At 40.0% G+C, this 21112-nt stretch overlaps 5 protein-coding genes across 7 annotated transcripts; all 5 read right to left on the bottom strand.

Moving 5' to 3' along the window:
* Positions 1-326: 326 nt before the first annotated feature.
* On the bottom strand, positions 327-4200 carry LOC110862549 (mucin-5AC). Of its 3 annotated transcripts, XR_004833456.1 has the most exons (8): positions 3825-4200; positions 3212-3730; positions 2723-3119; positions 2399-2619; positions 1858-2243; positions 1468-1713; positions 975-1155; positions 327-889 (listed from the first exon to the last, which is right to left on the bottom strand). XR_004833456.1 is itself a non-coding variant. In XM_035845661.1 (7 exons), the coding sequence occupies exons 1-7, from the start codon at positions 3874-3876 to the stop codon at positions 1039-1041; spliced, it is 1938 nt and encodes a 645-aa protein (XP_035701554.1). In that variant the 5' UTR covers positions 3877-4200; the 3' UTR covers positions 327-1038. The 3 variants fall into 3 exon arrangements, 2 of the variants coding, with proteins under 2 accessions (XP_035701554.1, XP_021967450.1); XM_035845661.1 differs by having other exon boundaries at positions 327-1155; XM_022111758.2 differs by having other exon boundaries at positions 327-1155; positions 2399-2616.
* Positions 4201-4476: 276 nt separating this feature from the next.
* Positions 4477-6430, bottom strand: LOC110862548 (retinol dehydrogenase 12). Its single transcript, XM_022111757.2, has 5 exons — positions 6290-6430; positions 5830-6158; positions 5284-5628; positions 4982-5205; positions 4477-4787 (listed from the first exon to the last, which is right to left on the bottom strand). The coding sequence occupies exons 2-5, from the start codon at positions 6086-6088 to the stop codon at positions 4614-4616; spliced, it is 1002 nt and encodes a 333-aa protein (XP_021967449.1). The 5' UTR covers positions 6089-6158; positions 6290-6430; the 3' UTR covers positions 4477-4613.
* LOC110862564 (electron transfer flavoprotein regulatory factor 1) lies at positions 6308-7128 on the bottom strand. The gene is made up of 3 exons (XM_022111778.2): positions 6978-7128; positions 6794-6880; positions 6308-6618 (listed from the first exon to the last, which is right to left on the bottom strand). Exons 2-3 carry the CDS (start codon positions 6836-6838, stop codon positions 6328-6330), a joined length of 336 nt encoding a protein of 111 aa, XP_021967470.1. The 5' UTR covers positions 6839-6880; positions 6978-7128; the 3' UTR covers positions 6308-6327.
* A 2140-nt stretch (positions 7129-9268) lies between these two features.
* Positions 9269-10893, bottom strand: LOC110862547 (maternal protein tudor-like). Its single transcript, XM_022111756.2, has 4 exons — positions 10693-10893; positions 10380-10535; positions 10106-10314; positions 9269-10028 (listed from the first exon to the last, which is right to left on the bottom strand). Exons 2-4 carry the CDS (start codon positions 10473-10475, stop codon positions 9269-9271), a joined length of 1065 nt encoding a protein of 354 aa, XP_021967448.2. The 5' UTR covers positions 10476-10535; positions 10693-10893.
* On the bottom strand, positions 10711-15567 carry LOC110862546 (probable RNA-directed DNA polymerase from transposon BS). Its single transcript, XM_035845655.1, has 4 exons — positions 15093-15567; positions 12158-12988; positions 10936-10965; positions 10711-10877 (listed from the first exon to the last, which is right to left on the bottom strand). Exons 1-4 carry the CDS (start codon positions 15565-15567, stop codon positions 10711-10713), a joined length of 1503 nt encoding a protein of 500 aa, XP_035701548.1.
* Between the last annotated feature and the right edge of the window lie 5545 nt (positions 15568-21112).

Raw genomic sequence — 21112 nt, 5'->3', positions numbered from 1 at the left:
GCATTGCATCAATCGTATCACCGAAGAGATCAGAATGCTATTATCATTCAGAACAAAATTTTCTAAAAACTAAATTACATAAAACCATGTGAAGAAGATAAAACCTATGCAATGGACTTTAAATACTATGAATATTGGTTTTGGATTGACATGTAAAGTGTAACATTCGGAAATATTTCATTTTAAATAGTTCTCGTCATTTTAATTTTTTGTACAAGTTTGGTCGTAGTTTTCTGTGAAATATTTATTAATATGCAATTTTAAATCTTATACTTTTATACGAAAACGATTTATTCATATTCGTAAGTTTTATAAGGATTAAAAAATCAGTTTGGTCACTTTTTGAAGTGATATTTATTCGATTTGAAGAGTAACGTTACAAAAAATTACAAAATTACAAAATATTCGTGAAATCAGTAGGATTAAGAAAAATGCACAGGTATAATTAAAGTACAATCCAAAATTCATAACTCCATAGCTCTGGCAAGTACGTACACATATAGATATTCAAGCTGCTTGTGTAATTTGCGTAAAACTTTTTTACAAACTGCTACAAAATTAAGAGATACAGAATAACGTGTTGAATTCTTGTTAGACAAAAATCTGCCTTGTAACAATTTATACTAACACCGTTAGCCGTAAGAGTGATTAAAGCTTTAAAATTGAAGGTAATCGAAGGTAAATTTAAGGTAATAAAATTGCCCACATTACGGCATCTCTTAATCTTATACCAATTTGAAAAACAATTTTATAAAATTACATAGAAGGTTTGCTTTACCATTCCATACATTAGTGCAAAATAGTTGATTGTTTTACAAGTGACAATAATAAGCGTATATGTCTCGAAAGGTGTAAAAAATTAATAATTGCATCCATTTTTTAACCCGTTCTACATACAAAAACAAAATTTCAGCGTCTAAATACATTATAACATTTATTAGGTATGAATGAATGATGGGCAGTTATCAAATTACTATTAGTGTTATTATTACAGCTTCTGGTTACGGCGATCCCTTAATTTTAACAGCTGTCGGACGTCTACTTCTTCTGAAATCCGAATCCGAACCGTGGTAAAGCGGAAGTCATCGCTTTTTTGGGACGATTCTCCTTACTTCCAGCTCCTCCCACTGCAGAGATCGAATTAGCGGGTAAATTCTGGTATAAAAAAGAATTAAGAATTATTTTCATATTTACTTAATTCAATTCATACTTTGTGTACTTCAAAGTTTACAAATCTTTGAATTCTATCGTTGAAGTAATCCACCCAGATGTTTGTAACTTTACGAAAGCTGTACTCGACTATTTTAGAAAACTTTACAAAATCAAGAGACGTCGATTTGACCTGGATAAGTTATAAATGTGCGACCTAATTTTCCTTTATTTTTCAAACGTGTGGAAACTTTTACGACGTTAACTTTGTTACAAACAACCTCGAGAATTGCCTCAGTGCAAAATTTTGTTACGTACATTGGTCGCAGGAACCTTTTTAGCTTGATTCTCAGAACCACTCGCACTCTTTGTGGCTGTGGACGGATTTCCTTTCGAAGGTAGGACTTGACCCTTAATTCCCATAATATGTCTCCCGTACCCACTCGAGGTTACTTTCGTGGTCACAGGTAAAGCACTCCTAGGACTCGGCGGGATCAGTCGCGACGACGACGACGAGGATGATGCTACAGATTCCGGGCGACGGATCGGACTCTCCTGTGGACCCTGGATAATTCATATTTGTGGATTTATGTATATTGTTTGTCAAAAATAATTATAGTCAGTTTATAGAAATATTACACTTGCACAGTCATAAATAGTTCCTCACTTAAACTCCAAACTTAATGCAAATTTGTAGTAAAAACTCACCCTGCCACCTCCGCCAGTCATACTACAGTTCAGACCAGCCGCACCATACCCGCTACTCTTCACACCAACGTAGCTCCTCCTTCCCGGCGTAACAACTTGGCCACTCCTCGCCTTCGGCAACGGACTCGACTGCGCCACCGGTGGGATAAACTTTCTCGACACGGGAGCACTAGACCAACCACCCGGAGTCTGCCTTCCCTCCGATGCTACTGTTGGTGAATTTTTATCTCCCTCCGCAATCGACGAGAGTCCTTTAACAGACGCGACAACTTTTAATGGTCCTGCGCGCTGTAATTGAGTCGTTCCTTTCACAGCAGAAGTGGGTTTTGTCTTCGAGGCGAAAATATGGTCATGTCTCACCGACTTTGTAGGACTTGTGCTGGACTCTGTGGAAAAAAATAAATCAATTACAAATCAATTGCTCCTATAGACGATAGGCAAACGTTTTCCCTCAAAACAACAATATCAAAATTTAAACCAAAATTTCCAACACAATTACAAACATTCCCTAAACCCCGGTCCCTCTTCTGCAATATCGTACCAGAAGTCGTCGAGCCGAAAGAAAGGCGTTTCCCGGGCGAACTGTTGAAGACGTCGTCATCGTCGACCGATAACACTTTGCGTCCCTGGGAAAGTCCCAAGTAGCGCCGGCAAGTTGACCCAGGGGACGACATTCGATGTATAGACGGGGCCTCCACCACATCCTTGATCGAACGGGCTGGCGAAGTATTCGTCGCCACGGACGAGCGAGGCGTCCAACTACTGTGAATAGAAGTGTTATTAATTTGGATAATTTTACGAAATAAGTTGACACAAATTTATAAACAGGAAATTATCTCTCAAACAAAAAGCACGATTTGTTTACTGAAAAGATTGAGGTCTCCTCTGCGACACAGGCGTGGTCATCGGGGTCGGAATGTACTTTGCATTCCCATTTCCACTCGGGCTCGGGGAATTTGCAATCGGACTACTTATCAGCATCGATAACCGCTGTAGCTTCGAGTTCACGCTGTCCCTTCGTTTCTTCTCTCGTAGGACAGATGCTTCTTCCACCTCCTGCGGTCCTGGCTCCTTCTTATCAATCACGTAGTTATCACAATTCTGCTCAGATTTGCTTCTCATCTCCTCTTCAACGGATTCTTCGTCTCTTGGAGGTGTAGCGTCGTCGTTGACGCGAAGATTTTCACGTAACTGTTCCAAAAGTCTGTCCGAGTCAGCAGAGCAGGAAAAACCGGATAGGTTGTCAATGTCGAGGAGACTGTCTGAAAAAGGACAATTTTCAAATATGATTTCCATCATCAAAACTACAGCAAAGTTTATGTTAGAATTTTAGTTCCCATTCTATTCTACTCACCCGAATCAGAAAAATTTGCCCCTTTTCCCCCCGTAAAACTATGTCGTTCGATATTATCCGGAACTTCAGGGAGTCGAACAGGAAGGGAAATCGGGCCCTCATTAACAACGAGTAACTCCGCGGTGGGTGGATTCACAACGTCACCTCCTCCTCCACTCGTCTTTTCCTGTCCAGTAAAAATAGGCGAAAACGGATCCCTCGCCTCCGCAATGAGGTCACGTCGTAGTCCCAAAGGCGTCGAAACTCCGACTCCCTTCTTGGATTTCTTCCTTCCCATCCCGAAACCCAGTCCGAAAGGTGACGCGGTCGAATTGAGGCTACAATCTTGCAATAGTGCAGGGGGCGGGATGAGTGGGGGTGGTTGACCTGATCCAAAGAGGCCAAAGGTGTCGTCATATTCCGCCTTAGAGGTAATCTCTGCTGGCAATACCTTCGTCGCCACAGAACACTCACTCAGATTAAAGTCGATTAGTAGGTCGGTCGTGCAATTAATTGGGTTGGTAATGGTAGGTGTGGTCCCTGCAAAGTACGAAGTTAATTTAATATTACGAAAATATTAAAATTGTTCGACTTTTTGTAAATAATTTGAAAAAGCGAATAAACTAAAATTTACCCTCTTCTTCTTCTTGCACATTTTGTATAACAGTGTCCCCGCCCGTCGCCATACTTTAATTGATTACAATTAGCTAATATACTTCCTCCCCAGCTTTCTTTACCGTACACTTGTCAATTCACACTTTCAAAGTAATTTCAAATTGAATTGCAAACAACTTTTAGTTTAACTTCTTATTATTATCAAATTATTGAAATTATTATTTTACAATGAGCAAATTATCTATTGAAGTTTAATAAGTAAATTACAAATTAAGTTATAAAAACAAATTTGGAAACAACCAAATTTCAAAAATATCTCATTTTTAAATTTTTAAAAACATGCAGTGTGCAGTCGTTTATTGGGAAAGTGAAGTAAAGTTGTAACGGATTCTCTGCTTTCGTGCCAACTGGATTACAAAATCTGCCGGTAGTGACAATGCCCCATGAAACTTTATTTGGTGATGAATGCAATGAATTAAATTTGCATCACTTATGTAAATTGCATTCCCGAAACATGAATTAAAATTTAGTTAATTTAGTTACTAAATTGGAATAATTTGAATAAAATAATGTGTTCTGTTAAGTTGGTTAATTATTAATTTCAACGATTCAGAAATTCAGAATCAATGTATGCATGCAATGTCGGCAAGTTTTTTAATGTAATAAAAAAATATTTCCGAACTTTTAAGATTTTATTGCACACTTTTTTCCTACTTAAAATTTAGAGCAAAATAATACAATCGATTGAGTCCCTTAGAATTAGCATAAATTTCAATTTAGAACCACACACTGATGTCACCGGCCGTTCCTACAACTCGATGTTGTCCATATGCTCGCCACCCCCTCGGGCATCATCTTCCATGCCGACCATGTTGATCCCGACGGTCGGCCAGGCCGTCTTGGTCAACTCAGCGCTCACTTCCCACAACTTGTCCGCGTCGCCCAGGTTTGCTGCCCTTTTCGGAACTTTAGCCTTTCCCACCTGAAAACGTCGTCAAAATTATTTCATCTCTTCTCCCAGAAATAAATTATGAATACTAAACAAATCGCATCCAGTTCATATGAATAACTTTTAGAACTTCAAAATCGTATAATTTTTCTTGAAAAATAAGTCGGAATGCTGGCACATCAAAGTTATTTCCTCAAAATTTGCCAATTTTACTTTAAGCTATGTACCTTCCCCTTGAGTTCACTGCACCCTTTCGGACCATAATACCCTCCAGGTAAGGCGTCATCACTCGTTGCGGCGAAAAGGATTGGCAAGGCGCCTCGACTTGCACTCTGTCCGCAGACACAGGAGCAACATCCCATCCGGAAACAGCAAGATTCACCCGGACCGTTCTTCATCAAATCGGTTTTTGCAAATCCGGGATGCGCAGCGAGGGACATGAGGCCCCAACCTGTCAAAATAGAATTGCATAATGAAGTTAAATATAAGTTCAGAACAAAAGTGGCAGACTTGCAAAATTAAACCCCACCTCTCGAATCACTCTTTCTTTGCAGTTCGAAAGCGAAGAGCAAATTCGCCAATTTTGACTGAGCGTAGGCCCTGTAAGCTTTATAAGCCTTCTTCTTCTCCGCCATGAGATCGTCAAATTGAATTTTCCCACTGCGCGCGACCCTGCTCGAGACCGTGACGACGCGCGAGATCCCAGTCGTGGAGACAAGATATTGGAGGAGGCGACATGTGAGGGCATAGTGACCGAGATGGTTCGTCCCAAACTGTAGCTCGATACCGTCCGTTGTCAACTTCCGGTCTGGAATGGCCATCACGCCTGCATTGTTAACCAGAATGTCCAATTTGTCGAATTGGTCCCCGAAATCTGCAACAGAAAATGGATTACATAATTTTACGCATAACTTACAAATATCTTAATGCCAAATTAATTAATATTTATTTAGTAGTCAGTTTTGCATAATGAATTAATATTTGATCCCCAATACTTTAATTCGCAAATTTAATCCGAAAATAGATGACATTGAGCAATTTTATTGAAATTTTGTACTATTTTGCTCAAAAATACCTTGTGCGAAATCCTCGATGCTTTCCAAACTGGTCAAATCCAACGGAATGTACGTGACGAGCGATTCCGAGTTGTCATCTTTGATCTTATCAATGGCGACAAGCGCTTTGGCCTCATTCCTCGACGCAAGGATGACACGAGCGCCAGCACCAGCAAGCGCAGCTGCCACCTCAAACCCGATACCGGACGTTGCCCCCGTGACCACTGCGATCTTCCCGGCAAGCGATGGTATGTCCTTCAGCGTCCATTTTGAAGGCATTTTCTTGGTGGGTGTAAGGTAAATTAGTGCGAAATATTGCGAACTTTAAAAATTTTGAATTTTCCGTTGTCTGCGAATTTGGGAATTACATGGAAATTTTGTAATAAGTTGCATTTCTTGACAACAAGCTAGCTTTAAAAAATATAATTCTTATTCTTTTTAACCTCATTTAAAATTATATAATTAACATAAACTACTTACATATGATATACAATTTTATGACAGAAATATGTATATCTTCACAAATTTTTATTTTTCTTTCCGTCGTCGGGCTCCAAATCTCGGATATTTTTTAGCTTTGCGTCAATTTGGGCGTCAACTTGTTCCTCTGGGTAGTAGCGACGCTTCATGGTTCGGTATTTTTTCAAAAAGTAGAGAGCCTCCATCTCAGCGACGACAAAGTGGCCATGGCGTAAAAGTGTAGCGACTTTTGTGGCGTCGCGTTCCTCCCGATTTTTTGCAAATGCGCGATGACATCGATCCCGGAAGTAGGGGTAGCCCAGTGGGTAGTCCCGACCCATGTAGAGCAGCTGCGAGAGAGAAGCAAACAAATTACAATAAATTTTCAAATTCAAAAAAATAAAACCGAGAAATTGATCGCCTCGATTTAAATTTTCTCATACGTAACTTTATTGCAAGTATAAGTGCCCATAGTGCTTCGCAAAATTATATTAACACGCTTTACCCAATCTGAGATGAACTTACCGTTTTATACAATCTGATAACCTCGGATCGATGAATATTTGTCATCGTATGGGGCAAGCGACTTGTGTATTTATTTTGTACGTATTTCTGTAAAAAATAAAATTAAAATATTGCTCATTATGCCAGTTAATCAGACCCGTTTTGTTTATCTTATGTACAACAAAAATGATAAGTTCTTTCTTACCCACAAAATTTAATTCAACAACTTATATGATATCATCTTGTTTTAATCATGATCAAAGTCCAGCAGATTGTTTGGCTCCTCGGCTGACCCAATGTTTACCGGAATTCGAGTTTTACAGGAGGCAAACTGAGAACTTTATATTTATCAATCTCAAGTTTCTCAAGTTCTGATGGTCTATTCTTGCAAATATTGTAGACTTACATGAATAATGAATTCATGTCGACTTCTACTATAATTTATTCACAATACAAAATCCAGTCTTATATTTATAGCTTTATAATTTTGTGTGCTCAAGTGGTTGCGGAATCTCACACAAATAACGTCAATTGTGTGTCATCATTCAGATTAATATGTAATTACCAGTGTATATGTGCCCGTAATCGACGCTCAACAAAGGCCAATCGCCCCATGGAACAAGATGGTATGTATTATGGAATCAGAATATATTGGTATCAGATTGAATATTTTGTCTGATTTAATGAGGAATTTTAGCAAAATTGTTTGGCCATGTGCCCTTTCCCACGATATTCCAATCGAAAAACTGACCTCTGAAATCAGCGACCAAAAACTATAAGAATCGACATTTACCCAACGCTAACGCCTTCGAAATAATTGTATTATTTAATTAATAATTTTATTCGTAACAATTGTGAGATAAGCCGCTATAACATATGTAGGTGTACCTGTATGGTTATAACCACATAGTTGAATAACAAACCATTAGTAAATTTGGATAAATAAATTTTAAAAAACAAACTTAGGTGAAGGACGCGCTTAAAATATTAAAACAAGAAGCATTACAAAATGTCATAAATCGTTTAATATTTACTAACTTTTACTTCACCGGGGGCCCAACTAACACAAGAAAAAAGGTATACTTTCAAGGATTTGGAACAATTATACGAAATGCGTAATATGTATTTGTATATTAAACTTGCAAGATTTGAATGATTATCTTTCAATAAATCGCGACACCTCTTATAGAGGAAATTTGCTCATGTTCTGGCGTATTTTTAATAACTTCTGTAATGCTGCCCTTCATATTTAATCAAGTCGTTGGTTTAGCTACATTTATTATTGATTATCATTGCTTTGAAAATTTAACAGTTGGGCTCCCGGTGAAGTAAAAGTTAATAAATATTAAGCGATTTATGACATTTTTTAATGCTTCTTGTTTTAATATTTTAAGCGCGTCCTTCACCTAAGTTTGTTTTTTAAAATTTATTTATTTAATTATTTTTGGTGATTTGTGAACTTATATGTATAAAATCATATGCAATTATAAAATCTTAAACGTTGTTAATTCTCCTGTTTGTGGACGCTTGGCATACCAATTTAATTCCGCAGTGGGTGTGGATGCGTGGCATGCCAATTTAATCCCCCAGTTTCAAAATTTTAAGGATTGTTCTGTTCTGTCAAGGATGCCTTGACACTTAGCGATCTAATAATAACGTAATTCGATTGTCTAGCAACATTGGATATGTTGAGTATTGAATAGCGATGCTGAATAAACTATCACCGCACGTTAGCAACCAGTAACTTAACACGTAAATAGGTTGCCTAATGCAAATATTTCAAAAAGCTCTAATTCCGTCAGTTTTGATCCGATTAAGTCGAACAAAGGCTTACAATTTGCGTATTATCCTGGAGAATAATAAAAATGGCAAGCCCCCGGTCGGAAACACTTCCTTGATGCCAAGAAATGGATTTGAAATTTTAGGCATCGGACTTTCTACCTGAAGGAATTAGAATTTTTGAAAAAATAAAAAAAACGTATCTGTAAAACAGAATTCTTTGGTTTTTTTGTTTCAGCATGTTTTCCATGCAACGAACGGTTTGGGCGAAATCTCAGTGCGACCTTTTCAAAGTTGCAGCTGATTGCATACCTAGGCTTCGCCGTAACCATGGTGATCTTTTAACATGATCACCTTATGGTTACTTTTCCTTCACCTAAGAAAAATAAAACCTACTCCAAGCAACTTTGTCGGGCCTTTTAAGATGGCATTAATACCATCTTGGTGGTTAATGGCAACACATTTGGGTGGAAATGACCCCCACCGGCCACCCAATTGGCCAATCATGCCCATCTCCGAACTCATCCTTACTTTTGACCCGAAGATGAAGTGTGCAAAATTTCAAGTCGATAGCATGTGTTTAAAGAGCGTTATCGTGCGCACAGACGGACGGACAGACAGACATCTTAGTAAATCTATAAGGCCATCTTAAAAGGCCTAAAAACATTATCATTCATAAAAAGTACTAAAAAACAAACGCATTTTTAGTTTTACTTTTTAATTTTTCAATGGAATAATTGGGGTTGGAAAGATCAGCTTGACAAGGGGATTCTTACTCTCTATCAAAGATGTTGTAAGCATCTTATCCATGCACATGATCCAAGCATAAATTAAGTTATCCACAGTTTTGAGGTACACCGTAAGCTGCTCTTGTTCCTCTGTAAACTTTTCAACATAGTGATACACCTCGTCTTCACTTACACCGGGGAGTACTTTGATTGGGATTGAGACTTTAAGAGCAAAGGCTTTGTCCTTGCAAAAGTAAGACGGGAGGGGTTTGATCATTGTAGAAGTAATGACATCATAATTTCCATAATCCAGAAAAACGACTTTATACGCGTCTTTGTCTGGACAAGCCTCCAAAATTTTAGCTCTATAGTAGCGTAAATCATCTTCAATATTTTGCCTGGCCGCGACGTAAGTTCCATTGATCAAAGATGAAGGATCCAGTTGAGGGACATTTTTCCAATTATTCAAAAATTGTGTCAGTTCTTCACTTAGTCCATCCGCTCGATGGTCGTCACCTTCTAGCTGAATGCAAATCGAGTCATAATTTTCTATGAAAGACACAACTCCTTCATATTGAACTCCCGACATGTATGCTGAGGGGCCACTAAATAATTCCTTTGCAAGACCCTGGTCGATCATGGGAAATTCGTGGTCAACGTTTGTATAATACTTGCAGAGGTTTGGCTTTCTTAGGCCAAAATCATCAAGAAGTGGTATCCCTTCTTCTGAGGCGAGGGTCACTACACACCTGATAGAGGGGGAGAGACGAGTGTAAAGGTTAAAACTCAGTTTAAATAATTAGAAATCTCTACTTTATTATCTTACTTTCGAATTTCTCGGGGATCCACGTCATAAATGAAATTTGCATGGCTAATGTAACATTCCAGATTTTTTTCAATAATCAACTCCATCAATTTTCCCTTGGTGGTTTCATCTGAAGGACGTTTGCTCGGGTCCGCTGCCAATAGTTCAACTAAGTAGCAGGGTGTGGCTGCTTCAGGAATCTCAACGAGTTCTTTCGAAATCTTGAGCATCTAAAACATAATTCATTACGATATTGACGATTTAATGCGACATGAACTGTACAATTAAAACTTACGTCTTTTTCCTGAACATTGACAAAGTCTCCGTAGTCTACCAGTTTTACCAAGTACCCAACCCTTGACTTTTGAAAAATTGTAGCTCGATAATTCATTTTATCCTCGCCATACGCAACAAGAACAGCATCACCAATATCCTTTGAAAAGTCCTTGGCCTTTAAGAACAGTACACATTATTAATAGCACAAATAATCGAGTGATAAGAAGGTACGAATAGAGTAACTTTGTTTGTATAGTGTAAGTTAAGTGTAGTCTTGACTTCGTACTACGAAGTGAAGACTACGAAGTGACTGGGGAGTAATATTTACTTACGTCTTTGGAAGTAGAGTCCTACTTCAACAATCCAGCATCAACAGCCTCCATTATAGTCGGATGAAGTTGAAGATGCACTTTGAAATTCGATCCCACTTTTGAAACCTTCGTCCCAAAGACTCCGATTTTCTGTCCAATCCAATCACTGTAATCATATCGAGGATACTTTCCAAGCATTTGTGGCCCTAAATTATGTAAAAAAAAAATAAATTACAATATTTCATTCCCCGTCTGCGCGCCAACCGAGGAGGATTTGCTCTTGCACGAGCTCTCCTAAATTTATTTATATTATATTAATTTTAACTAAATTTAATTGGTAATAACATTAATTTTAATTGGCAATGTGCGAAAATCGTTCTTTATCAAGCTGGTCAACTATTCCAGTCAAAATTTGTTTATTAATTCTTTATTTTAATGTGTTTTTTTACAATCTGAATTACCACGCGGCCTATGTCCCTCACTCCTCGGTTGGTTGGGGAATCAAAAATTGGTTTGTATTTCAAAATTTAGTTGGTTTTTTGTGCATTTTTCCAACACAATTTATAATTTAAGTAAGTTATTAATTAAAATTTGTCAATTGGTTAAATATTGGATTATCTTATATGTATCTAAATTTTACAATTCAATCTTTATTCAAGTGACTGCGATAAAAATATGTAGGTACACATTGTTTCCATTACCATGTCACAGAGGTCATAATGGGAAATTCTATTCTAGTCAATATCCTAATTCTATACTCGATTACTTTATATATTAAACAACTTCAACTCTCGCTATACTCGTGCTTTAATTTTATATTCTCTTAACTTAGGGTAAAATTGTGAAAACAGCTCACTATCTTTCATTTCATATGGTAAAGCATTCCACATTTTAATTGATTGGTACATAAATGACATTTGACCAAACTTAGTTTTCGCTTTAGGTAGTACAAAATCGTTCTTTGACCTTAAATTTTTATTGTGGTCCGATCGGGTGTATTCTGGAAAACATTTGAACAATGGAGATTTTAAAATAATATGTTTAAATATAAATTCTAGCGTATACACTTCGTACCTCTCTTTACATGATAGCCAGTTTAGTTTTTCGAATGCGTCATACATTAAAATCTTTTTATCCTTCAAGATCACTAATCTTGCAACTCTAAGTAAAATTTTATCAATTCTGTTACATACAGTTTCGAACATATTTCCATATACAGGCAAGCAATAGTCCAATTTACTACATATTATGGAAGTGCAAAAGATTTTCAACCAGTTACTACTAAAGTAGTTCTTATACTTATTTATCATATACATACGTGCACTCATTTCAGAACAGACTTTAGTGATATGCAAATGAAAGTTTAAACTTCTGTCTAAAATTACTCCAAGATATTTGAAGGAGGTGACACATTCAATTGTTTGCATGCCTACTTTCACTTTCACCTCTCCTTCTATTCTCAGGTTTGCAGGGGAGAAAGTCATACTTTGTGTTTTCTTAATGTTTATTTCCATCCCATTTTGATGGCACCAATCCTGTAGATTCTGGAGGTCTCTTTGCAATTTATCGTTGATCTCATTTATCGTCTTTCCTGTGGCAATCAGAACGAGATCGTCTGCATATTGATAAATGCTGCATTCTTTGATACAGCATGGGATGTCGTAGACATAAATGTCGAAGATAAGTCCAGAGAGGCTGCTACCTTGGCTAGTCCCTCGAAGGAGCTTGTGAACTGCAGACTTCATCTTTCCTCTTCTCACCAACATGGTTCGATTAGTGAAATAAGCTGCAAACCATTTGTTTAGTTCTCCGGTGATTCCTAATGATTCCATCTTTTGTAAGAGACGACTATGAATAATGTTGTCAAAAGCTGAAGAGAAATCAACAAAAATTGCTCCTGAAATTTCACGCGCGTCTCCAGTGTTCCGGATCTCGTTGGTCAATTTAAGGATAGCACTCTGTGTGGATCGGTATGGTCGATATCCGTGTTGTTGATGGTTTAATTTGTCCTCTTTCTCCATAAATGGCATAATTCTATGATATATGCAAGACTCGAACAGTTTTGTTGTTGTGCAAAGAATTGAGATTGGCCGATAACATTTAGGATCACATCTTTTTCCTTTTCCTTTGTAGAGTGGAAATACGGCGGCTTGCTTCAGTTCTTCAGGATATTCTCCAGTGGATAAAAATTCATTAAACAAAAGCGTGAGGATAGGGACCAGTGAGTCTGCACAAATTTTGTAAAAAATTGGTGGGATCCCATCGATTCCAGTTGGTTTATTGGTGTCAAGTTCTTGAATAGCTTTCTGTATATCTTCTGGTCAGTATGATATGACACATCGTGCTCAATGGTTTTTCGAATTTGAACGGATGAGTAGCAAAAGGTTCAGGTCTTATGAAAGCTTGACATAAAATGTTCAGCTTTTCTTTTTCATCACATATTTCTTGCCCATTTACAAATAGATTTGGGAGTGTAGAATCTCTTTTGGTTCGTCCAACTTCTTCATTAAACAGTTTCCAGCAAGTCTTACTTTGGTTATCAGATTCTGCTACAAATGATTTAATTACATTTGCTTTGAGTCTGCACTTGATATTGTTGGTTTTATTTCTGCATTTTCTAAAATAAGCCCAATCGTTTTCACTTCCAGTTTTTACTGCATTTTTCTTCAGCTTTTTGCACAAGTTGTGAATTTGCTCATATTCTGCATTGAGCCACTTCTTCCGAAAATGTTTCACTCTGATGTTTTTTAAAGGCGCATATATATTTAATGCACTAGTAACAAACATTTTGAAAATGTTGTACTTATCACCACTTGTTTTGCAATATTCAAAAATCCACCAGGGGGACTGCATTATTCTTTTATTTAATTTCTCTTGGTCAATGTCCTTGAATGATCGTATTTCGATTGACTTTAACGGGCACTTTGCAGTTTTATCTTTCTTTCGTATTGCATAGATTAAGTCATGATCAGAAATACACTCAGTTATCACTCCAGATTTTATGTTTAATCGTGGTCGATTTGTGAAAATTAAATCGATTAGAGTTTTTGTTTGTGCAGTTTTGCGAGGAGCTTGCTTAATTATTTGATAAAAGCCTATTTGTTTCATCATTTCTAATAATTCACGCGCCTGATTGTTCGGGTTAAGTTGGTCGTAATTGAGGTCACCAATAACGTAGGTTTCATTATCTTTGTTTGCGAGGAGTTCATTTTGCAAAGACGTAATGAAGTGTTTCTTTGCAGTAGACACACGGTAAATTAGATAAAAATATATAGTTGGAAAGGAATGCTTTCTTAAACTGATTTTGATTGATTCAATAGGGGATGAGAATGGGGACTCATGACATAGAACTTCATACTCTTCTGCTACGTAGATTAGCAGTCCTCCTCCTCTTTTTCGGTAGGTCTTGATCTCAGGTCTATCTTGTCGGAACAGTTGGTATCCGGGTATTTGTATTTCTGTATCTGGGTTTTGGTCCCACAGCCATGTCTCGGAAACGCAGAAGACGTCGTATTTGTTTTGTTGTATTGTCATTGCTATGTCATCTTTTTTGGTCTTGGAAAGAAGATCTCGAACATTGAGATGTCCGACTCGAAAACCTCTAGGTAGGTTTTGATCTATCGTTGGTACTGAAGGTACTGATGGCGCAACAGTGTTGCATTCATAACATGTCCAGGAAAGATTATGATTTTTGAAGTTTGGGTGTTTTTTCTTATGACATGTGTTATGAAACGGTGTGAAGCATTGATTGCAAATTAACTGCACTTTTATATCCTGTTTTTTGCAGATGTTGCATGTGTTTGGTTGGTTGTTGGTACATGATAAGCATTTCCAGTCACCTCCATTATTTAGTTGGTGAAACGTTGCGTAGCTGGGCAGGGGGATCATGCACGTACGATGATAATTTGAAGAACATGATACACATTGAACGGTCAGTTGGTTGACTCTGCCTTCTCTCTGGCATGTTGCACAGTTTGGGCCTGGATTGATAAGATTTTGTCCAGCAAGTAATAGTAACAGCAATAGCAGTCGGTGAGATGTAGCTCCGGGTTTACTTCTTATCTTTGTAGATTTCTTCTGTTTGTGCCATGAATAGGAACGATACGATGAGATAAGGGAAGGTTTACCATATAACAGTATATGGAAGAATTGAGCATAATGAGTACCCTCACTACTTTTAACTGTCGGTGTTTGATGTGGTATACCTCTTAATGTATTTGTCCCAAGGCGAACAATATTTTCACTAAAATGCAGTTTTTCAAGAAACTTTATATTTTTGCTTTTTGCACAATAAATAGAATCTTCGCAGTTTAGCCACTTAACTCTTCTGATAGGGCACGAATTTATCTTTGAAATGATAGTATTATAATTAGAGTAACTTATCAAAACTGCTAGCAGAATTGATGTGAAAATAATGTAACGAGAGCTTGACTTTTGCTGGTGCTCCATGTCTTTCCATTCCTTTCCATTCTCCGACGAAGGCTTGGGTTTCTCCTTCTTGGCTTTCTTGTCCTTGCTGAGAAAGCTTAATCTGCTTCGGATTGATCGCTTCTTTTGGACCTTTTTCTTGTCGACCTCTTCGCCCTCCTTGGTGGCAGGAGTGGTCGGCTCAGCGGTCTCGTCCTTCGCCACCTCCTTGGTCTCGGCCTTAGCATCATTTTCCTTCTCCTTCGGTTTCGCCGCTTCTTTTTCTGCCATCACTTCTTCGCCCTTCTTCACGGCTTCTATTGCAATATCCTTCATCAGATCCTTCACTTGCTCCTTCGCCCCCTCAATGATGTTGTTGGTTTCATTTTTGCCAGTGTCGCCATTTCCGACGTGATTGTTCTCGTCGACTGCGACGTCTCCCTTTCCGGGGGTGGAGATGTTGACAGACTTGCTGCTCTTGTTACCCATTATGTCCAACGATTAGTAAAAACTGGCTAGAAGATCGTCCTACAGTAAAACTCGTGAGATGATGAAAAGTACTTCAACAAGAATGGAGTTGAACCAAAGAAATCCTTCAAAAGTCGAAATAAGGAGAAAATATAGCAAAATCCGAAAAACTACAACAATTAACTTGAATCAAGGTGCAATAAAATTATGCCATTTATGGAGAAAGAGGACAAATTAAACCATCAACAACACGGATATCGACCATACCGATCCACACAGAGTGCTATCCTTAAATTGACCAACGAGATCCGGAACACTGGAGACGCGCGTGAAATTTCAGGAGCAATTTTTGTTGATTTCTCTTCAGCTTTTGACAACATTATTCATAGTCGTCTCTTACAAAAGATGGAATCATTAGGAATCACCGGAGAACTAAACAAATGGTTTGCAGCTTATTTCACTAATCGAACCATGTTGGTGAGAAGAGGAAAGATGAAGTCTGCAGTTCACAAGCTCCTTCGAGGGACTAGCCAAGGTAGCAGCCTCTCTGGACTTATCTTCGACATTTATGTCTACGACATCCCATGCTGTATCAAAGAATGCAGCATTTATCAATATGCAGACGATCTCGTTCTGATTGCCACAGGAAAGACGATAAATGAGATCAACGATAAATTGCAAAGAGACCTCCAGAATCTACAGGATTGGTGCCATCAAAATGGGATGGAAATAAACATTAAGAAAACACAAAGTATGACTTTCTCCCCTGCAAACCTGAGAATAGAAGGAGAGGTGAAAGTGAAAGTAGGCATGCAAACAATTGAATGTGTCACCTCCTTCAAATATCTTGGAGTAATTTTAGACAGAAGTTTAAACTTTCATTTGCATATCACTAAAGTCTGTTCTGAAATGAGTGCACGTATGTATATGATAAATAAGTATAAGAACTACTTTAGTAGTAACTGGTTGAAAATCTTTTGCACTTCCATAATATGTAGTAAATTGGACTATTGCTTGCCTGTATATGGAAATATGTTCGAAACTGTATGTAACAGAATTGATAAAATTTTACTTAGAGTTGCAAGATTAGTGATCTTGAAAGATAAAAAGATTTTAATGTATGACGCATTCGAAAAACTAAACTGGCTATCATGTAAAGAGAGGTACGAAGTGTATACGCTAGAATTTATATTTAAACATATTATTTTAAATCTCCATTGTTCAAATGTTTTCCAGAATACACCCGATCGGACCACAATAAAAATTTAAGGTCAAAGAACGATTTTGTACTACCTAAAGCGAAAACTAAGTTTGGTCAAATGTCATTTATGTACCAATCAATTAAAATGTGGAATGCTTTACCATATGAAATGAAAGATAGTGAGCTGTTTTCACAATTTTACCCTAAGTTAAGAGAATATAAATTAAAGCACGAGTATAGCGAGAGTTGAAGTTGTTTAATATATAAAGTAATCGAGTATAGAATTAGGATATTGACTAGAATAGAATTTCCCATTATGACCTCTGTGACATGGTAATGGAAACAATGTGTACCTACATATTTTTATCGCAGTCACTTGAATAAAGATTGAATTGAATTGAAGCTTGGAACACCTCGGAACACGTGTTCCGGGTCGTGTTCCTCGATGGTCCTCATGTGTTCCTCATGTGTTCCTCAAGGAACAAGCTTGGAACACCTTGGAACACGTGTTCCGGGTCGTGTTCCTCGATGTTCCTCATGTGTTCCTCATGTGTTCCTCGGTGTTCCTCATGTGTTCCTCGGTGTTCCTCATGTGTTCCTCGGTGTTCCTCATGTGTTCCTCAAGGAACAAGCTTGGAACACCTTGGAACACGTGTTCCGGGTCGTGTTCCTCGATGTTCCTCATGTGTTCCTCATGTGTTCCTCAAGGAACAAGCTTGGAAAACCTTGGAACACGTGTTCCGGGTCGTGTTCCTCGATGTTCCTCATGTGTTCCTCATGTGTTCCTCGTGTTCCTCATGTGTTCCTCAAGGAACAAGCTTGGAACACCTTGGAACACGTGTTCCGGGTCGTGTTCCTCGATGTTCCTCATGTGTTCCTCATGTGTTCCTCAAGGAACAAGCTTGGAACACCTTGGAACACGTGTTCCGGGTCGTCTTCCTCGATGTTCCTCATGTGTTCCTCATGTGTTCACAAGGAACAAGCTTGGAACACCTTGGAACACGTGTTCCGGGTCGTGTTCCTCGATGTTCCTCATGTGTTCCTCATGTGTTCCTCGGTGTTCCTCATGTGTTCCTCAAGGAACAAGCTTGGAACACCTTGGAACACGTGTTCCGGGTCGTGTTCCTCGATGTTCCTCATGTGTTCCTCGATGTTCCTCATGTGTTCCTCGGTGTTCCTCATGTGTTCCTCAAGGAACAAGCTTGGAACACCTTGGAACACGTGGTCCGGGTCGTGTTCCTCGATGTTCCTCATGTGTTCCTCGGTGTTCCTCATGTGTTCCTCGGTGTTCCTCATGTGTTCCTCAAGGAACAAGCTTGGAACACCTTGGAACACGTGTTCCGGGTCGTGTTCCTCGATGTTCCTCATGTGTTCCTCATGTGTTCCTCAAGGAACAAGCTTGGAACACCTTGGAACACGTGTTCCTGGTCGTGTTCCTCGATGTTCCTCATGTGTTCCTCGGTGTTCCTCATGTGTTCCTCAAGGAACAAGCTTGGAACACCTTGGAACACGTGTTCCGGGTCGTGTTCCTCGATGTTCCTCATGTGTTCCTCGATGTTCCTCATGTGTTCCTCGTGTTCCTCATGTGTTCCTCAAGGAACAAGCTTGGAACACCTTGGAACACGTGTTCCGGGTCGTGTTCCTCGATGTTCCTCATGTGTTCCTCATGTGTTCCTCGATGTTCCTCATGTGTTCCTCGATGTTCCTCATGTGTTCCTCGGTGTTCCTCATGTGTTCCTCAAGGAACAAGCTTGGAACACCTTGGAACACGTGGTCCGGGTCGTGTTCCTCGATGTTCCTCATGTGTTCTCGGTGTTCCTCATGTGTTCCTCGGTGTTCCTCATGTGTTCCTCAAGGAACAAGCTTGGAACACCTTGGAACACGTGTTCCGGGTCGTGTTCCTCGATGTTCCTCATGTGTTCCTCATGTGTTCCTCAAGGAACAAGCTTGGAACACCTTGGAACACGTGTTCCTGGTCGTGTTCCTCGATGTTCCTCATGTGTTCCTCGGTGTTCCTCATGTGTTCCTCAAGGAACAAGCTTGGAACACCTTGGAACACGTGTTCCGGGTCGTGTTCCTCGATGTTCCTCATGTGTTCCTCGGTGTTCCTCATGTGTTCCTCAAGGAACAAGCTTGGAACACCTTGGAACACGTGTTCCGGGTCGTGTTCCTCGATGTTCCTCATGTGTTCCTCATGTGTTCCTCGATGTTCCTCATGTGTTCCTCAAGGAACAAGCTTGGAACACCTTGGAACACGTGTTCCCGGTCGTGTTCCTCGATGTTCCTCATGTGTTTCTCGGTGTTCCTCATGTGTTCCTCAAGGAACAAGCTTGGAACACCTTGGAACACGTGTTCCGGGTCGTGTTCCTCGATGTTCCTCATGTGTTCCTCAAGGAACAAGCTTGGAACACCTTGGAACACGTGTTCCGGGTCGTGTTCCTCGATCTTCCTCATGTGTTCCTCGATGTTCCTCATGTGTTCCTCGGTGTTCCTCATGTGTTCCTCGGTGTTCCTCATGTGTTCCTCAAGGAACAAGCTTGGAACAACTTGGAACACGTGTTCCGGGTCGTGTTCCTCGATGTTCCTCATGTGTTCCTCATGTGTTCCTCAAGGAACAAGCTTGGAACACCTTGGAACACGTGTTCCTGGTCGTGTTCCTCGATGTTCCTCATGTGTTCCTCGGTGTTCCTCATGTGTTCCTCAAGGAACAAGCTTGGAACACCTTGGAACACGTGTTCCGGGTCGTGTTCCTCGATGTTCCTCATGTGTTCCTCGATGTTCCTCATGTGTTTCCTCGGTGTTCCTCATGTGTTCCTCAAGGAACAAGCTTGGAACACCTTGGAACACGTGTTCCGGGTCGTGTTCCTCGATGTTCCTCATGTGTTCCTCATGTGTTCCTCAAGGAACAAGCTTGGAACACCTTGGAACACGTGTTCCGGGTCGTGTTCCTCGATGTTCCTCATGTGTTCCTCGGTGTTCCTCATGTGTTCCTCAAGGAACAAGCTTGGAACACCTTGGAACACGTGTTCCGGGTCGTGTTCCTCGATGTTCCTCATGTGTTCCTCGGTGTTCCTCATGTGTTCCTCAAGGAACAAGCTTGGAACACCTTGGAACACGTGTTTCGGGTCGTGTTCCTCGATGTTCCTCATGTGTTCCTCATGTGTTCCTCTGTTCAGTGTTCCTCAGGAACAAGCTTGGAACACCTTGGAACACGTGTTCCTCGGTCGTGTTCCTCGATGTTCCTCATGTGTTCTCGGTGTTCCTCATGTGTTCCTCAAGGAACAAGCTTGGAACACCTTGGAACACGTGTTCCGGGTCGTGTTCCTCGATTTCTCATGTGTTCCTCAGGATCGCTTGGAACCTTGGACACGTGTTGGTCGTGTTCCTCGATGTTCCTCATGTGTTCCTCGGTGTTCCTCATGTGTTCCTCAAGGAACAAGCTTGGAACACCTTGGAACACGTGTCCGGGTCGTGTTCCTCGATGTTCCTCATGTGTTCCTCGGTGTTCCTCATGTGTTCCTCGGTGTTCCTCATGTGTTCCTCAAGGAACAAGCTTGGAACACCTTGAACACGTGTTCCTCGGTCGTGTTCCTTGCCTCGATGTTCCTCATGTCGGTGTCCTCATGTGTTCCTCAAGGAACAAGCTTGGAACACCTTGGAACACGTGTTCCGGGTCGTGTTCCTCGATGTTCCTCATGTGTTCCTCGATGTTCCTCATGTGTTCCTCGGTGTTCCTCATGTGTTCCTCAAGGAACAAGCTTGGAACACCTTGGAACACGTGGTCCGGGTCGTGTTCCTCGATGTCTCATGTGTTCCTCATGTGTTCCTCGATGTTCCTCGTGTTCTCGTGTCCTCATGTGTCCTCAAGGAACAAGCTTGGAACACCTTGGAACACGTGTTCCGGGTCGTGTTCCTCGATGTTCTTCATGTGTTCCTCGATGTTCCTCATGTGTTCCTCGGTGTTCCTCATGTGTTCCTCAAGGAACAAGCTTGGAACACCTTGGAACACGTGTTCCGGGTCGTGTTCCTCGATGTTCCTCATGTGTTCCCTCGATGTTCCTCATGTGTTCCTCGGTGTTCCTCATGTGTTCCTCAAGGAACAACCTTGGAACACCTTGGAACACGTGTTCCGGGTCGTGTTCCTCGATGTTCCTCATGTGTTCTCGATGTTCCTCATGTGTTCCTCGGTTCTCATGTGTTCATAGGAACAAGCTTGGAACACCTTGGAACACGTGTTCCGGGTCGTGTTCCTCGATGTTCCTCATGTGTTCTCGGTTCCTCATGTTCTGTGTCCCATGTGTTCCTCAAGGAACAAGCTTGGAACACCTTGGAACAGTGTTCCGGGTCGTGTTCCTCGATGTTCCT

The sequence above is a fragment of the Folsomia candida genome, unplaced genomic scaffold, assembly GCF_002217175.1.
Source record: "Folsomia candida strain VU population unplaced genomic scaffold, ASM221717v1 Fcan01_Sc061, whole genome shotgun sequence".
Taxonomy (NCBI): domain Eukaryota; kingdom Metazoa; phylum Arthropoda; class Collembola; order Entomobryomorpha; family Isotomidae; genus Folsomia; species Folsomia candida.
This window is presented reverse-complemented; position numbering and strand designations above follow the sequence as displayed.

What these genes read in the sequence shown, in the direction of transcription:
- LOC110862549 (XM_035845661.1), bottom strand. Translation starts at nt 3,876, where the DNA reads ATGGCGACGGGCGGGGACACTGTTATACAAAATGTGCAAGAAGAAGAA. An exon ending in TGACTGGCGGAGGTGGCAGG is followed by an intron (nt 1,714 to 1,857) that starts GTGAGTTTTTAC and finishes TGAATTATCCAG; the next exon opens with GGTCCACAGGAGAGTCCGAT. An exon ending in AAAAGGTTCCTGCGACCAAT is followed by an intron (nt 1,156 to 1,467) that starts GTACGTAACAAA and finishes TTTTTATACCAG; the next exon opens with AATTTACCCGCTAATTCGAT.
- LOC110862548 (XM_022111757.2), bottom strand. Translation starts at nt 6,088, where the DNA reads ATGCCTTCAAAATGGACGCTGAAGGACATACCATCGCTTGCCGGGAAG. An exon ending in AAGAAAGAGTGATTCGAGAG is followed by an intron (nt 5,206 to 5,283) that starts GTGGGGTTTAAT and finishes CTATTTTGACAG; the next exon opens with GTTGGGGCCTCATGTCCCTC. An exon ending in GCAGTGAACTCAAGGGGAAG is followed by an intron (nt 4,788 to 4,981) that starts GTACATAGCTTA and finishes CGACGTTTTCAG; the next exon opens with GTGGGAAAGGCTAAAGTTCC.
- LOC110862564 (XM_022111778.2), bottom strand. Translation starts at nt 6,838, where the DNA reads ATGACAAATATTCATCGATCCGAGGTTATCAGATTGTATAAAACG. An exon ending in TTATCAGATTGTATAAAACG is followed by an intron (nt 6,619 to 6,793) that starts GTAAGTTCATCT and finishes TCTCTCTCGCAG; the next exon opens with CTGCTCTACATGGGTCGGGA.
- LOC110862547 (XM_022111756.2), bottom strand. Translation starts at nt 10,475, where the DNA reads ATGAATTATCGAGCTACAATTTTTCAAAAGTCAAGGGTTGGGTACTTG. An exon ending in TCAATGTTCAGGAAAAAGAC is followed by an intron (nt 10,315 to 10,379) that starts GTAAGTTTTAAT and finishes ATTATGTTTTAG; the next exon opens with ATGCTCAAGATTTCGAAAGA. An exon ending in GATCCCCGAGAAATTCGAAA is followed by an intron (nt 10,029 to 10,105) that starts GTAAGATAATAA and finishes CCCCTCTATCAG; the next exon opens with GTGTGTAGTGACCCTCGCCT.
- LOC110862546 (XM_035845655.1), bottom strand. Translation starts at nt 15,567, where the DNA reads ATGGGTAACAAGAGCAGCAAGTCTGTCAACATCTCCACCCCCGGAAAG. An exon ending in AAACATTAAGAAAACACAAA is followed by an intron (nt 10,966 to 12,157) that starts GTATGACTTTCT and finishes AAATAAATTTAG; the next exon opens with GAGAGCTCGTGCAAGAGCAA. An exon ending in GCAAGAGCAAATCCTCCTCG is followed by an intron (nt 10,878 to 10,935) that starts GTTGGCGCGCAG and finishes TACATAATTTAG; the next exon opens with GGCCACAAATGCTTGGAAAG.